Source organism: Lissotriton helveticus, chromosome 7 (genome assembly GCF_964261635.1).
Source record: "Lissotriton helveticus chromosome 7, aLisHel1.1, whole genome shotgun sequence".
In the NCBI taxonomy this organism is placed as follows: Eukaryota; Metazoa; Chordata; class Amphibia; order Caudata; family Salamandridae; genus Lissotriton; species Lissotriton helveticus.
Genome location: NC_136068.1, coordinates 1,548,736,791 through 1,548,753,848, shown reverse-complemented (window position 1 = coordinate 1,548,753,848; position 17,058 = coordinate 1,548,736,791). Strand labels below are relative to the sequence as shown.

The 17,058-nt window shown below is 50.1% G+C and overlaps 1 protein-coding gene across 2 annotated transcripts in view; it reads left to right on the top strand.

Annotated features, from left to right (window-relative positions):
- PPP1R12C (protein phosphatase 1 regulatory subunit 12C) overlaps nucleotides 1-17,058 on the top strand; it is a 1,267,429-nt gene that overhangs the window by 1,090,843 nt on the left and 159,528 nt on the right. For both annotated transcript variants that reach the window (XM_078655015.1, XM_078655016.1), the window contains one exon: nucleotides 6,432-6,536. In XM_078655015.1, the coding sequence (XP_078511141.1) occupies nucleotides 6,432-6,536 (105 nt within the window). The remainder of the gene's footprint in view (nucleotides 1-6,431; nucleotides 6,537-17,058) is intronic.

Below are 17,058 nucleotides of genomic sequence, written 5' to 3'. Positions count from 1 at the left end.
CGCCGGAGTACTTAGACGCCGCCCTCGCGAGCTGATGTCAGTTCCCTTTTTTTTTCGCTTCAGCAAGCGCCGATCCGGAAAAAGTTGTACCCTAGTCAATTTTTGACTAGCTTTTTCGATCCTTTTGATCGTCTTTCGAAGTCTCTCGACTCTGACGGTGCCGGAAGGGATGCCCGGGTTCAAACCCTGCGTCGATTGCAGCCGACTGATGTCGATTACCGACACCCATCGCCGGTGCCTTTACTGTCTGGGCCCCGACCACGACGACAATTCCTGCTCTGACTGCCGGGCCCTGACATCCAAAGCTAGACGGGAGCAGTCCCGCAAGCGACTCGAGTTCTGGCAGTCAGCCCCGTGCCGCTCGAGGTCCAGGTCCGGAAGGAGGTCGAGGGACTGGTCACAGGGCCAGAGTCACCACAGTTCCGGGAGTCGTCATCAGTCTTCGGGCTCGAGGTCCTCAGGTAAGAGGCACAAGAAGTCGAAGAGGCGACATCGCTCTTCTGACTCCCCCCGACGCTCGCGCAATGCGGCCGGGGCTTCGGGCAACCACGGCTCCGCCGGAGCCGCAGGCGTCGCGGCCTGCTCCATACCCACCGGTCCCCGGGCAGCACGCGACGCTGGAGGAGATAGTCCCTCCTCATGGCCATGAGGTCGCTCTTGACGCCGGTGAGAGACTTTTAATTCTACGACCCGGCCCCATCCTTTGAACCGGAGTACCAGGTGATGGGTGACTAGGTGGATTGGGAGGGGTGCGAGGACCCTCTGGCTCGTGAGTGTCAGTCTTCTCAGGACTGGACAGGTGAGCTTGGGGAGACCAGTGGTCTGGACACTTCGCCCAACACTGGTTTTGTCTCCCCTCCTACCGTGGCTACGGAGGAGGGGGCTGCCTATAGTGTGGAGCTGACGCGGGCTGCCAAGGCCTTGGGCCTTGAGCTCCATGTCGCGGCCGTGAGGACTAACCTCCTCACTGAGGTCCTTAAACCGCAGGCAAGCTCGGCCGAGCCTCTGCTGCCTTTTAATGAGGCCTTGTCAGACGTTCTTCTGGGCACTTGGTCCAAGCCCGCTACAGGTCTGCCTGTAGATAGGAACGTGGCCAGGCGCCACCGCCCGGCTCCGGGCGACCCTTGCTTCCTGTCCACCCACCCCACCCCCGAGAGCCTGGTCATTCAGGCCTCTAACTCCCAGACCGCATTCCCGATTCGTCTCCACGCCTGGTTGAGGTCCGCCAACTTTTCGGATGATGTCCAAAACACACTTATGGACATGCCGTTTGGCGACAAGGCAGACCATGCGCTTGAGCGGTTTAAGGACTCCAGGGCTACGGCCAAGTCCTTGGGTCTCTCGGCCCCGCACCCCAGCCCCTTTCGTGGCCAAGGAAGGGGTGCCCCCACATGTCCTGCCAGCCACGGGCCGCAGACTAACGTCCAGCGCGGTGGCGGACATGGAAACCGCCGTGGCGGAGGTCTGGTACAACGGAGAGGCCAGTCCACACCTACCCCTGCAGCATCCGCCTCAAAACCCTCCTAGTCCGAGCTTTCAGGCCCATGTGACGCCAGTGGGGGGGGGCAGGGTTCGCCATCACCACCTCCACTGGCGCACTGTCACATCGGACAGGTGGGTGCTGCCAATCGTCCGAAGGGGCTACTCCCTCCCCTTCGAGGTGTCCCCTCCAGCCATGTCATTGCAGTACCACCATGTGTCGGGGGATCACTTGAAACTTCTACAAGAGGAAGTTACGGCCCTCTTGGCCAAGGGGGCCATCAAGCACGTTCCTGGGCCAGAAGTAGGGTGTGGTTGTTACTCCCACTACTTTCTGGTACACAAGAAGGGCAAAGGGGGCCTACACCCTATCTTGGACCTGCGGAACGTAAATGGCTTCCTCCGGAAGGAGAAGTTCAAGATGCTGACACTGGCTCGGGTCTTAGCTGCCCTGGAACCGGGAGACTGGGTGGTACCGTTTGACTTGCAGGACGCTTATTTTCACATCCCTGTCCTGCCAGCCCACCGGCGTTACCTGCGGTTCACGGTAGGCCACGAGCACCCCTTCGGCCTTACCAGCGCCCCACTGGTGTTCACGAAAGTGATAGCGGTGGTCGCAGCTTATCTGCGCAGGTTAGGGGTGTCAGTCTTCCCCTACCTCGACGACTGGTTGTTTAAGGCGGGCTCGCCCCAGACAGTCGTCAGCCACCTCCAGACTACGGCCGACCTCCTGCACTTGCTGGGGTTCTCCATCAATGTGCCGAAGTCGCACCTGTGTCCCTCTCAGAAGCTCCTCTTCATCGGAGCGGTTCTAGACTCGGCGCAGTTTCGGGGTTATCCTCCCAAACAGCGGGTTTGGGATATTCAGGCTCTGATTCCGATCTTTCAGCCGTTATCCCGAGTCTCGGTCAGCTTGACGCTGCGGCTTCTGGGGCTGATGGCCTCCTGCATCCTTCTGGTGCATCACGCCCGGTGGCGGATGCGGGCTCTGCAGTGGGACCTGAAGTTTCAGTGGGCCCAGCATCAGGGCAACTTGTCGGACCTCTTCTTGATCTCGGAGGGCACTGCAAGACAGTTGCAGTGGTGGCTCACGTACCGCGATTGGGTCAGCGGCAGAACCCTCTACCTACCCCAACCGGAGCACGTAGTTGTGACGGACGCGTCCCTCCAGGGCTGGAGGGCCACATGGGAGAGGCGGAGATCAGATGCCTCTGGTCTCCGGCGGAGTCCCGGCTCCACATCAACCTTCTGGAGCTGCGGGCGATCCGACTTGCACTGAAGGCATTCCTCCCATCTGTCTGGAGGAGTGTAGTGCAGATGTTCACGGACAACACCACCGCCATGTGGTACTACAACAAACAGGGCGGGGTGGGGTCGTGGACCCTATGCCAGGAGGCTCTGCGCCTCTGGCAGTGGCTGGAACATCCGGGCGTGACCCTGGTGGTTCAACACCTGGCAGGTTCCCTGAACGCCAGGTCGGACAAACTCTGCCATCGGTGCATGATGGATCACAAATGGCGTCTGAACTCTGACGTGGCGCAAGGCCTCTTTCAGCAATGGGGAGAGCCTTGGTTAGATCTATTCGCCACAGAAGAGAACGCGCAATGTCATCAGTTATGCGCATTGGAATTTTCAAGGCGTCACTCGCACGGAGACGCTTTTCGACGCCAGTGGAGCTGTGGTCTGTTGTACGCCTTTCCGCCTATACCACTTCTGCCCAGAGTGCTGAAGATCAGGCACGAGACCGGGCCCAAGTTATCCTTGTGGCTCCGGACTGGGCACGAAGATATTGGTATCCAGAGCTACTCAGCATGTCCGTCGATACCCCGATTCGTCTGCCTCATCAGGAGGACCTTCTGTCGCAGCGGCAGGGGATGGTCCTGCACCCGAACCTGTCCAGTCTCCACCTCCATGCTTGGAGATTGAGCGACGACAGTTGAGGCCATTTGACTTGCCTCCTGAAGTTTGTAATGTGATTCTGGCAGCCAGACGTCCCTCCACAAAGTTGGTATACGCCTGCAGGTGGAACAGATTTGTGGCATGGTGCACAGCAAAGGCTGTGGATCCACTCTCTGCCCTCCTTTCTGAGGCTCTCCTCTTCCTTCTTTCTCTTGCCCAGCAGGGCTCTGCTCTGGGCACTATCAAGGGCTACCTTTCTGCCCTTTCCGCCTTTTTGAGGCTACCTGATAAGCCTTCTTTGTTCACGTCCCCGATTGTTAACAGATTCTTGAAGAGCATCACTCATATGTTCCCCCCTGTTCATTTCGTGATGCCCCAGCGGGACTTGAACCTGGCTCTGACTTACCTGATGTGCGCTCCTTATGAGCCGCTTCATAACTGTCCTCTCCGTCTTCTTAAACTTAAGACTGCTTTCCTAGTTGCCATCACCTCTGCCAGGAGAGTGAGTGAGCTCCAGGCTCTTTCCTCTAAACCTCCTTTCCTTTCTGTCCTTCCGGACAAGGTTGTGTTGCGGACAAGACCCTCTTTCCTGCCCAAGGTAGTCACAGCCTTCCACATCGAGCAGTCCATCACCTTGACCACCTTCTTTCCGCCTCCGCATCCCTCTAAAGAGGAAGAGCGGCTCCACCGTCTGGACCCAAAAGGTGCGCTGTCATACTATCTGGATCGCACACGCCAGTTCCGGGTGGATGACCAACTCTTTGTTACGTGGGCGCTAAGAAGGGGCGGGCGGTGCACAAACGGACCATCTCTCGGTGGGTTGTGTTGTGCATCAAGGCATGCTACTCTTTGGCTAAGAAGGAGCCTCCTGTTGGGCTGAGGGCCCATTCCACTCGGGCCACGGCGGCTACTACTGCCCTGGGCCGGGGAGTCCCCTTGCAGGACATCTGCCAGGCAGGTACGTGGGCCTCGCTGCACACGTTCGCAAGACACTACTGCCTGGACAGCCAAGTCCGGAGGGATGGCTTCTTTGGCCGTTCCGTCCTCCAGGACCTTCTGGTGTGATCATTGGCTCGCAGACCCACCACTGGGGTTGGTATTGCTGGGGTATCTATACTAAGGTAAGGAATCTAATACTAACCTGTTTCTTTGAGATGCACAAGTTACTTACCTTCGGTAATGATATATATGTAAGAAACAGTTGTTGGTATTAGATTCCTTACCGCCCCACCCATCCTCCCCGTTCTGCGAACCGATATCTAGGGTTAAGGTCATCCCCTTTCAGGGCCCTAGTTTCATGGCACCAGTGTTGGTTTTTATCATGGCTCTACGTTTCTGGCACGGAAAAGCTGTGTATAAGAACTGACGTCAGCGCGCGAGGGCGGCGTCTAAGTACTCCAGCGACGTCATCCCGATGACGCAAGCGGAGCCGCAGACCACGCCTACCGACGCGCAAGGGTACTGATACGCAAAAGTTTCCGGATCCAGTCTGACGCCTGGGGATATTCTAAGGTAAGGAATCCAATAGTAACTACTGTTTCTTACAGATATATCGTTACCGAAGGTGAATAACTTGTGCAACAGTGCGCTTGAGCACTTCAAGGATTCTAGGGCAATGGCCAGATCCTTGGGCCTCGCTGCGACCTCTCGTCCTGTGCAGAGTCTGCCTTTCGTCCCTTTCCTGGGCAGAGGTGGTCACACCGTCCCAGGTCAGGAAGAGCCATCTGTGGCAGGGTATCTTCAAAGGCCTTGCTGCCTTTGTAATGTGACCCCCCAGGCTCTCCTGCTATCAGGAGCAGGTCCCCTTCCTGTCTCCCCTCCTTTTCAGCGGGAAGACAAGCTGAAAAATTAGAACAGCCCAGAAGGTGTGCCCACCTCTGCTAACGCCATTCCTCACGTGGGGGAAACGAGGTGATGCCCACTCTCCAGAACCCCAGTGACCTCCAGAACCTCTGGGAGGACTGACTGCCTTCCACAAAGACTGTATCTCCGGTGAACAGCAGCTCTGTTCAAAACAATCTCCAAAGCAAGACTCAGATCCTGCTGATCAAATCTAGCTGCTGCCATATTTCGTTTAGTTCACTTTTACTGGGCAAGGGCACAAGCCTCCCAAATGTAAAGGTTGCCACAGCTAGTGATGGTGGTAAAAGTGCGCTCTGGACAGCCTGCCAGTAGTGTGCTAAAGAGGGACAGGACTACAGCATGTGCCGTAAGTCCGCTTGGGGAGACAGTCAGAATGGACAGCAGAGCTTGTCTGGCGTAAGGTAGGCCCTGGACAAGTTGGAACAATGAATAATGTTAAGCAGAATTCTAATTCATTCGCCCATTCTAGACTCGAAGTGCCATGCCAAAACCAGTTTCCCAAACCTCCCGAAGGCCTGTTAAGGAGACCATGGTGTGTTCTTACCAGGCTCTGTAGAGCTGGGTGATGAGATGCTGACCCACGCCCATTTCAGTGATCTTTTGCATTACACGGCTTAGGGTATATGTACTTAGATTATCTACCACAAAGAGCTTTACCAAAGGTATGTAACTTGTCCTTCAACGTCATGAAATTCTTCATAAAAGTCATAAACAATCTCCTGCTTTCTCAGCAGCTTGCAATGATTTATTTACTGTTTGAGGCAGACTCTGGGCCCTGATATGCAGCAAACAATATACTGAGACCAACTGCCAGTTCTGAGCTTGATTGGACAGTCTTAAAGTTGCTGTTATTTACTGTCTGTATGCCTACATTTGATTTTTAGTTTGTTAGCTTCATATCTGTGATCTTTTAAATAATTGCTATTTGTGGGTTCGGCAATTTGATTCCACTGAGGTTTTTTTTTACAGTAACAATTGCTTCCCCAACCCCCACCCAAGGAAAAATATAAACTCAATTCTCTTTTTATATAATATGTGACTATCTGATCCTTCCTCTAACAGCACACTGCAGATTTTTGTGTACTTTTTGCATTATTTGTCAAATGCTAGCTAGATGCCTGAAATCATGAACCCTTGTTGGTGTCCGAGGACCTGTTTATTTCAGCATTATGTGCCACATTTATCCACAGCTCTATGAAGATATGCGGATTGAAAATGAGAATCTGAAAGATCAGTTGCAGGAAACGGAGCTGAAACTCACACAGTTAAAGCTTGAATTGGAGAGAGTCACACAGGTGAGCACAGAGCTTTATAACAGACTTTCCTATGGCTAACCTCCTACTGTTTGCAATTAAATGCTGTTGCTCTTTTTGTATTTGTAGAGTGTTTCCAGCTGCACAAATCATGGGTTATTTTTCGTCTTGGACCTTTATCTTCCTTAGGCAGCCCAAAGTATGAGAATCTACTGCTTTCCTAGTGATTCATTTTTCTCTGTTATCTTTTGTCTGAGTCCTTGCTCTGTTCCTAGGCCACCATGAATAAGAAGGCAGATTAGACCCTGATGAGTCCTCTGCATACCGAGACTCTGAAGATTTCCTGTTTGTCAAAATATATACAAGAACCTTCAAATAGTACCCTGTCGATTCAAGGTTTTCTAGTCTATTTACATGAAGCTTGGAGATATCTACCGCCTGTTATAGCTCTAACGAGATCTACTGCTAGAAATGCACCGAATTTGCTCCATGTTTGTCTCAGTTTGGTGCACCTTGAAGCTTAATAATGCAGTCTTCTCACCTGTAAACTTGAATTAACCAATATCACTTCCGCTTCTCTGGACAGAGGTCGAACAAGAATAGGTACCTGGGGATGCAAAGTGTTTGTTCCAGTGAGGTTTGCCCTATGTTCTGTTAAATCTACTTGGTTAACCACCCATTACATGCCTATTCCTTGGGAGCTGTCCTCTTTAGCGGTTGCATTATATATTATAAGATGGGGTACATGCTGCTAAGCAAGCAGTGTATGCAGAGATGGAAAATGTAGCTGCCCAGTGCAAGCTTTGTGGGCTTCAGTGTCATCCTTTGAAGGCATGCCTTGATGTGCTCTATGAGCTTTTCTGACCCGATCCGACTGTTAGTGCCTTTTCTGTAAAAATGCAGAGGCTGAGCATTTTGCTTACAAGCCCATGGGTGTTGTTACAATTATTGGTGTTCCAAAAGCCAAGTGTGCCTAATCTAACTCTACCTCATGCCTCTTTTATCCACTACCGCTCTCACTGCACCTTTATCTCATCATTGCAGATCATTTTTTTTGCATTGTGAGAAGTTGGCCTGGTATATGATGTTCACTATTCTAGTGATCACCTTGCACAAGTCCAAACAACCCTTATGGTGATGGTTGTAAGTCAACCTTATAGACCAGCTATCCTAGTGGTAGCGTGGACAGAACAGTCTTAGGCTAAAAGACTCTTGAGGGCGTGTAAAGCCAGCTGTTTTACCATATGTAACCCCTTCAATATCAAATGAAAGGACACCACACAGGATATATATAAAATATATATGTATGTTCGAGGCATATGAGCTGCAGGTTGTACATTTAGCCATAGATCGCCACCTGGTGTTGGGCTCGGATGGTTGCAGGTTGTTGTTGTCTTCATGGAAGAAGTCTTTGTAGTCACGAGATAGGTGACTCCTCCCTTGGACAATACTGCGCATGGTCATCGACTCCATCCTCAGATTGTTTTTTTCCGCCACTGGGTTCGGATGAAAGATTTCCGCTCCGGCTAGAAAAGACTTTTTCGGCATTTTCGAAGCGTAAAACTTTAGACAAACAACTTTCGACATCGAAGACACTTTATGACATCACCAGCTACATCCCGGCGCATCGATGTGGGCCGTTGGGCCCATCGGCGCCGTACGGCCTACGCCTCATGAAAAGAACTCCATTCAAGAGATGCCCGGTATGTCGAGCAAATTCCCTCATAGCGACCATCACGAGGTTTTCAACCTCTGTCTCTCGCCAGAACACGACGAGTCGACCTGCACAGCCTGTGCCTCCTTCCGATCGAAAAAGACCATTCAGGATCGGAGGGCCCGTCGACACGAGATGAGGAGATCAGCACCAGCACCGGAGGCCATCTTTGAGAAGGAGATCGTCGAACAGGACGTCTCCGAGGTCGAGAACCCACTCGAAGATATCTCCGAGGACGAGGCTCCACTCGTCGCCGAGGAAGACTCGCCTGATCTCCAGATCATATCGGAAGCAGAGGACTCGGACGATTAGATTCCATCTCGACAACCCGTGAATACCTCTGCCCCTGCACCACAGACACTGCCCAAACCAAAGGCAACGGTCAGCACTCCGCCCGTGGGGCTCAGTCGAGACCGAAATCTACCTACTAACGCCTGCCTTCGGGCTCGGCTCCGAGGAAAAAGACTACGCCTTCCGGTGCCTCGGCACCGAAAAAACAACATATGCCAATTCCACCTCCTCCATTGGCACCGAAAAACCCTTCGACACCGAAGGACCCTTCGGCACCGAAGCTAACACACCCTTCGGCGCCCAAAGACTCTTAAGCACACAAACCTAAACAGGCATCGGTGCCGAAACCAAAAACAATACCGGAACCGAAAGCTTCGACTCCGAACCCATCCGGTTCCAAAAACAAAGACGGAAAGATAGACTCCGGCGCAACAGGACCAACAAAACCTGTCTCCACGCCAAAATCTTCGATAACGGTACCGAAGACCACAAGGCCTGATACACACAAGCCTAAAGAACATTCGGCACCGAAGAAATTGCCACAGGACTCAATAACCCCTCCTAAGGCAAAAAACGCTAAAAAACCACTATCAACACCGAAAAAATCGGCGCAGAAGAGGACTATACAAGAGGAAGAACTATTAAGACCAGATCCAAAGCAGAAAAAGGTCTATATCAATCCAAAAACTGGACATGTGGAAGCAATTCCACACAAGAAAAGGCCAGCAGACACACCACTTTCAACTGTGGTTCCTGCCAAAAAGGATTGTGCAACATCTCCAATGCACCCTTCCTCTCCTTCACCTTCTTCCTCTCCTATCACTCCATATAATGAGCCTGTAACTTCTCCTGCTCAATCTCCTGCATCATCACACCACACTGACGAGGAGTATGATTTAGGTGGGGGGGATGATGTACCAGATACAAATGCATATCCCTTACATGAGTATGAAGATGTCAACCCACATTATACCAAGGAGGATGATGCATCTAATTTCCAACCAAATAATGCACCAGACATACCTGATCCTCAATATTACCCAACAAAACCTTCCCCTCCAGAGGATAGTATTGGGTTTAATCATCTACTAAACAGAGCTGCACTTTACCACGGAGTCCCAATGCACTCTGATGCCATTGAGGAAGATTTCCTATTAGACACTTTTGAGCAATCAGAGATCTACTCAAATACTACCTATGATCAAAGGGGTGATTAAACATGCCCCAGATATTTTTAAAGACCCAGTAAGGTGTAGGGTATTAAACCCAAGAATAGAGAAAAAGTATAGGCCAGCACCATCAGATCCTATCTACATTAAGGGACACCTACCATTGGACTCTTTAGTTGTGTCAAATGCACGTAAAAGAGCCAATTCCCAGACTTCTGGGGACACACCCCCTCCTGACAAAGAATCAAAAATCATTGATGCGTCAGGGAAACGGATTGCTGCACAAGCAACAAACATTTGGCGCATAGCAAACACACAAGCCTTACTCTCACGCTACGATAGGGCTCACTACGACCAACTAGAAAAGTTAATGGAACAGCTGCCAGATCAATACAAGGATCACGCAGCGGAGCTCTTACAGAAAGGCAAACTAATATCAAATGCTTCCATTAAATGCGCACTAGACGTAGCTGACACAGCATCTAGGGCAGTTAACACCAGTGTTATCCTCAGGCGTCATGCATGGCTACGCATTTCCGGTTTCAAACCAGAGGTGCAAACTACCATCCTCAACCAGCCCTTCAATCAGAACCAATTGTTCGGGCCAGAGGTAGATAATACGCTAGAAAAGATGAAAAAAGGACACAGGCACTGCTAAGTCTATGGGTGCATTACAATCTACCCAGACTAGAGGTTCTTTTCGCCGCTCCTCTTATAGAGGAGGCTCCAAGCAGACCGGTGCAGATAACACGTCATCTTTTAAAACACAAACACAAACCCCCTCTAATAAAGGTTACTATAGAGGAGGGTACAGAGGCAACAACAAAAAGAGAAGAGGTAGAGGTAACCACAACAACCGCTCCTCTTCCACTCCCAAACAGTGATTTCCTTCTGCCTCCCCTACAACATTCCACACCAGTAGGGGGCAGAGTATCACAGTTCCTACCTGTCTGGGATTCCATCACAACAGACAGGTGGGTAAGACAATTTATCCAACATGGCTACTGCCTAAAACTCACAGCGACCCCCCCCAAACATACCACCCAGGCAGCGTCCAATGTCCACAGAACACATAACACTGCTTCAACAGGAAGTTCTAGCACTTCTACAAAAAGATGCTATTCAAGAGGTCCCCTTACAGGAACAAGGAACAGGAGTCTACTCCCTGTATTTCCTAATACTCAAAAAGGACGGGACATTAAGACCGATCCTCGACCTCAGGCCCCTAAACCACTACATTCAATCAGATCATTTTCACATGATCACTTTACAACAAGTACTCCCATTACTACAACAGGGAGACTTTCTGACAACACTAGACCTTAAGGACGCCTATTTTCATATTCCTATACATCCTGCGCACAGGAAGTATCTAAGATTTGTCATACAAGGACAACACTATCAGTTCAAAGTCCTTCCATTCGGGGTCACAACAGCACCACGAGTGTTTACAAAGTGCTTAGCAGTAGTAGCAGCACATCTCAGGAGACAACAGATACATGTCTTCCCTTACCTCGACGACTGGCTCATAAAAGCAAGATCGTTCAACCAGTGTGTACAACACACCAAACAAACAATTCAGACATTACACGACTTAGGGTTTACGATAAACTACACCAAGTCGCACCTAGAGCCTTCGCACGTTCACCAATATCTAGGAGCTACCATAGACACATCAGTAGCTCTAGCCTATTCCAGTCAAGCCAGGATTCAAAGCATTCAGAGCTTGGTCTCCCTTTTTCAATGTCCAAATAAGAGGAGTCAAAGGGGGAAAGAGAAGGGTACAGGCCGCCCCCCACTCAAATCATAATACACAACAACAGGCCTGTCACCCTAGACACTCTTAAATAGTTTCTAATATGGCATGGATAGTAGTGATACAAAAAACTTTTTATTTTATTACCACCAGCCAGTTTTTCTCTGGCTATTCACATCCATCCAAGTGTCGAACATTAATACGGTACACACACGGTAAACATTCAATCTGTCGTAATACCATCACCCACCAAACGATACTTGTGGAAAAAGTGTGGAGAAGAGTGAGCCCCTCACGGAAGAACCGCCAATCGGGTTGTCTGACTAGCAATTGCCAGTGTACCCAATTATCATCATCGGTGACTCACTCTCATAACAGTGGAAAATGAAACCAGAAAAAGACCGACAACATATAACAGTACTTCTTCTCAACAACACTCCCTTTTTCAATGCCAACACTCTCTTCAGGCCAGAGTGTTCATGAAACTAATAGGCATGATGGCATCTTGCATCTTCATAGTTCCTCATGCAAGACTGCAAATGCGCCCACTACAAGAATGTCTAGCACAACAGTGGAATCAGGCTCAAGGTCAGCTCACAGACCTGGTGTTGGTAGACAGCCGTACATATCGCTCTCTGCAATGGTGGAACACCAAAAACTTGACAAAGGGACGGCCGTTCCTAGACCCTGTTCCACAAATAGTGCTCACAATAGATGCATCCCTCACAGGATGGGGAGCCCATCTCCTGCACTATACCACTCAAGGCCAATGGAACAGCCAACAAAAACTTCTCCATATCAATCATTTGGAACTGCTAGCAATTTACCTCGCACTCAAAACTTTTCAACTCCAAGTACAGAACAAAGCTGTTCTAATCCGGACGGACAATATGACAGCTATGTATTACATACAAAAACAGGGAGGGGACACACTCTCTGCAACTGTCCCAGCTTGCACAGAACATTTGGAGATGGGCCATCCCTCAAAACATACACCTGACTGTAGAACACCTTCCAGGAATTCACAATCAGATAGCAGATCTGTTGAGTCGTCAATCACAACAGATTCACGAATGGGAGTTGCACCCACAAGTCCTACAACCATTCTTCCAAATGTTGGGGCACCCACACATAGATCTGTTTGCCACCCACGAAAACACAAAATGCCCAACCTTCGCTGCCAGGTTCCCACATCCGCGGTCGGAGGGGAATGCATTATGGATGAATTGGTCAGGCAGATTTGCGTACGCTTTTCCGCCTCTCCCACTCATTCCACTAGTAGTACGCAAGCTCAGACAACAGTCCCTCAAACTAATACTAGTGGCCCCCACATGGGCACGCCAGCCATGGTTCACCACACTACTAGATCTCTTACTGGTTCCACATCAGAAATAACGGCTCACGCCATCCCTGTTAACACAGAACCATGGAGAAATAAGGCACCCAGAACCAAGGCAGCTGAATTTGGCAATCTGGCTCCTGAGGTCTTTGAGTTTGGCTACTTAAATTTACCACCAGAATGTGTGAACATAATTAAAGAAGTTAGAAGACCCACCACTAGAGCATGTTATGCTGCTAAGTGGAAAAGATTTGCAATATATTGTAACAACAATGATATTGATCCATTGGATGTTTCCATCCAGAATATTATTTGTTACCTTCTACACCTACAAAGGTCCAATTTGGCTTACTCTTCCATACGACTGCACATAGCAGCAATTGCAGCCTATTTACAGAATAGACAGTACCTATCTCTCTTTAGAGTACCTGCGATAAACGCATTTATGGAAGGATTAAAACGAATAATCCCACCTAGGTTACCACCTGCACCAGTATGGAACCTGAACATTGTCCTTACAAGACTCATGGGACCCCCGTTTGAGCCTTTACACAAGTGTGAATTGCAATTCCTAACATGGAAAACTGCATTCCTTGTTGCCATCACCTCTCTCAGAAGAGTTAGTGAGATACAAGCATTCACAATAGAAGAACCATTTTTTCAGATACACCCTAACAAAGTGGTTCTTAGACCTAACCCAAAATTCCTGCCAAAAGTGATTACTCCTTTTCACCTTAACCAATCAGTAGAGTTACCAGTGTTTTTCCAAAAACCAGACTCTGTTGCAGAAAGAGCCCTACACACCCTAGATGTTAGAAGAGCTCTTTTATACTACACAGACAGGACTAAATCCTTCAGAAAGTCAAAACAACTATTTGTATCTTTCTGTTCACCACACAAAGGCAATTCCATATCTAAAGGAGGAATTGCCAGCTGGATTGTAAGGTGTTTTCAAATCAGACCCCCCAGGATATAGCGGCATGGATTCGCAAATTTAGCGGCACAAATATGGAAATTTAGCGGCACAAATATGGAAATTTAGCGGCATTTTAGCGGCACTTTATTTTACTCATAAGCATTCATTTTCAGCCTTAAATCAATGGAAACTGTTTTAGCAGAGTATTCCACTTTGATTAGGCCACCTGGAATATGGAATAGAGGAATCAGCCCACAGGTGATGGCTGTTATCCCTTGGAATTGCAATTCTTCATCTGCCAGTAGGGCTAAACAGAAGTGTGAGGTCTAAAATGTTGTGTCACATTTTGTGATGTCAATTCCTGTGAGGTCGTGGGTCTTGATGCCACTTCCTGTAATGCGACGTGCCATGTCGCGCTCAATGATGTCACGCAATGTGATATCACCGCTATGCTGCCTAACTTGGTTAGACCCCCCCCCCACTTCTGTTTTTTAGGACTTGTGCCCTCCTAAGAAGTGAAATAAAGACAAAACAAGACAACAGGCCTCCTCCATCCGTTTACCCATAATCGGGGAGAACATCCCTGTCTCCATCAGGGCCACCCCAGCGCGGATGCAATGCAGGGATTGAGTGACAGGCACTCACCCACACCTGACCCCCCCCCCCGCATGTCTGGTTTCTGCCCCCAAAGCTCTCCTGCCTCTGAAGTCATGGCTCCTGCCTGGGATTCGAGGGGCAGTCGCAGAGTACAAATGATGCGGAAATGAGTCCTGTTCCTAGGGAGGGCCGTGGGCTAAAGAACATGATGGATTCAACCAAGATCTGTGGCTGGGAGTGAGTGTCTGAAAAATGTAGTACTTTGTGTCTCAAATAACGAAGTGCTTCTTGCCAAAATCCACACTTTAGATTTTCACCTCAATCTGCCGTATTTCTTGGAGGGTTCCTACCACTAAAAGGAGAACTCAGGCACATGTAGACCTAATCTCCTCCCTCTCCGGCTCTGCCCGCCTTGGGTTTCCCCTTCAGCCCTCAAACACCGCGATGCCCAGGAGGCAGGAGCTGGTGAGCAGTGAGGCGCTGTAGATACCCCGGTGCAGGAGCGGGTGAGGTGCTCTCTGCCCCAATTATTGTGCCCCCTACTGTTGTCACCTCTGCCCCCACTCGTCTCTATCCATCCTGTGCTCCGATACTGCTTCCGCCCTGTCTACCCAGTCTTCTGTAATTTGTGCTCTCCCTCTCCACCCTTCGTTCACTTCTACCTCTCACTTTTCTGTGCTCTCTGCCCTATCCTGACTTCACACAGTACTCTCGTACTCACTGGCCTTGTGCTACCTGCCCTTTATCCTTTGTGCACCCTCTGCTACTTTCCTACTGTCACATTCACCCTTACGCCATCTGTCTCCTTCAGTCTCTGCCCTATGCTCACTGCCCGCTCTTCCCTGTTCTACTTGTTTATTCTGCCCTCGGACTCTTTTGCATCTTCTCTCTCTGCTCACTGTGCCTGACCTGTCTGCCCACTCCCTGTTCTCCGTGCCTGTTCTACTGTTGGGGTCTCTTCCACCTCTCCTCTCTGCCTCCACCCTTTATAACCTCAGGGTTCACTGTGCACTGTCCCTGCAAATGCTCCCTACCTCTAATCACTGTCCCTGTCCTGTCTTCCCTCCCCCTGTCCTCCGTTCCCGTTCTACCATTGGGTCTCTTCCACCTCTCCTCTATGCCCCACAGCTCTCTACCTCTACCCTTTATAACCTCAGTCAGGGTTCACTGTGCACTGTCCCTCACGTGCTCGCTGCCTCTGCTCACTGTCCCTGTTCTGTCTGCCCTCCCCCTGCACTCCATGCCTGTTGTACCCTTGGGGTCTCTTCCACCTCTCTTCTATGCCCGCAGCACTCTCTCTGCCCTTTATAACCTCAGTCAGGGTTCATTGTGCACTGTCCCTCACGTGCTCGCTGCCTCTGCTCACTGTCCCTGTCCTGTCTGCCCTCCCCCTGCACTCCATGCCTGTTGTACCCTTGGGGTCTCTGTCACCTCTCCTCTATGCCCGCAGCACTCTGTCTCTGCCCTTTATACTCTTGGAGTTCACTGTACACTGTCCTTTCATGTGCTCTCTGCCTCCTGCACTTTCTGTCACATTTATCTGCACGCTGCCCTAGGTTTCTGCTTCTATTCCTCCCTGCTCTCTGCCCCGACCCCTCTCTGGCACCAGTGGCACTTTGGGGCTCCAGTGCATATTGAGGCGATAATTCCTGCCTTTCCTTCATGCGGTGGCGAGAGCGCATTAAGAAATTAAATACCGCCGCCATTCAATTCATATTGCATTTGTTTAAGGGAGGGCCGTGCCAGGGCTTAGAAGCCCCGCTGCGAGTCTAGACAGCCCCGCTAATGGGAGGACACAGGGGGTTGGCTTCTCGTGCAATCATGACACACACTGACCCCAAAACCACCGCAAGCCCCTGACATCTGCCAGAGCCGAGGATAACAGGCGGGGGTGTGAAAAACAAAGCCTAATTAACAAGTGAAAGGTCTTTTGACCTGTGAAGTACTCGGTGTGTGTGTGTGTGTCCCGGAAGCTGCTGACACACGCGAGTGGGGGGAGGGCGGCGGACAGCCAATAAAAGGCATTGTTGCATTGTTTGTTTTGCTGTCTTCACTTTTTTGTAAATATCGCGGCCAATATGCTTATAATCGCGGCCATCGCGGTAATCTGCCGATTTCGCGATTTTTTCGTGAATCGCGATAAACTGGAGGGTCTGTCAAATATGCTATCTAAAGGCAAAACGTACACTAACAGTTCCTCCTAGAGCTCACTCCACTCGCAAACTAGGAGCCTCTATGGCTTTCTTAGGAAACCTACCACTAGAGGACATATGTAAGGCAGCAACATGGTCTACCATACACACCTTCACTAAACACTATTGTGTTGACGTGCAAGCCAAGCAGCAAGCTGCAGTAGGCCAAGCTGTCCTTAAAACACTATTTCAGTATGCTGCAACGGATACAAGTGACCACCGCTAGGGGAGACACTGCTGCACAATCGTTGCTAAATGTACAACCTGCAGCTCATATGCCTCAAACGGAATATGCTACTTACCAGTATGCATCTGTTCTTGGCATGTAGAGCTGCAGAGTTGTACATGCCCTCCCGCCTCCCCGGGACTTGTATCCGTTCCAGTACTCATCTTACTTGGATGCACACGCATGGACATCCTTTTCTCTTTAATTCTACTAACTCCATCATTTCCCATCATGGCGAAAAACAATCTGAGGATGGAGTCGATGACCATGCGCAGTATTGTCCAAGGGAGGAGTCACCTATCTCGTGACTACAAAGACTTCTTCCAAGAAGACAACAACAACCTGCAATCGTCCGAGCCCAACA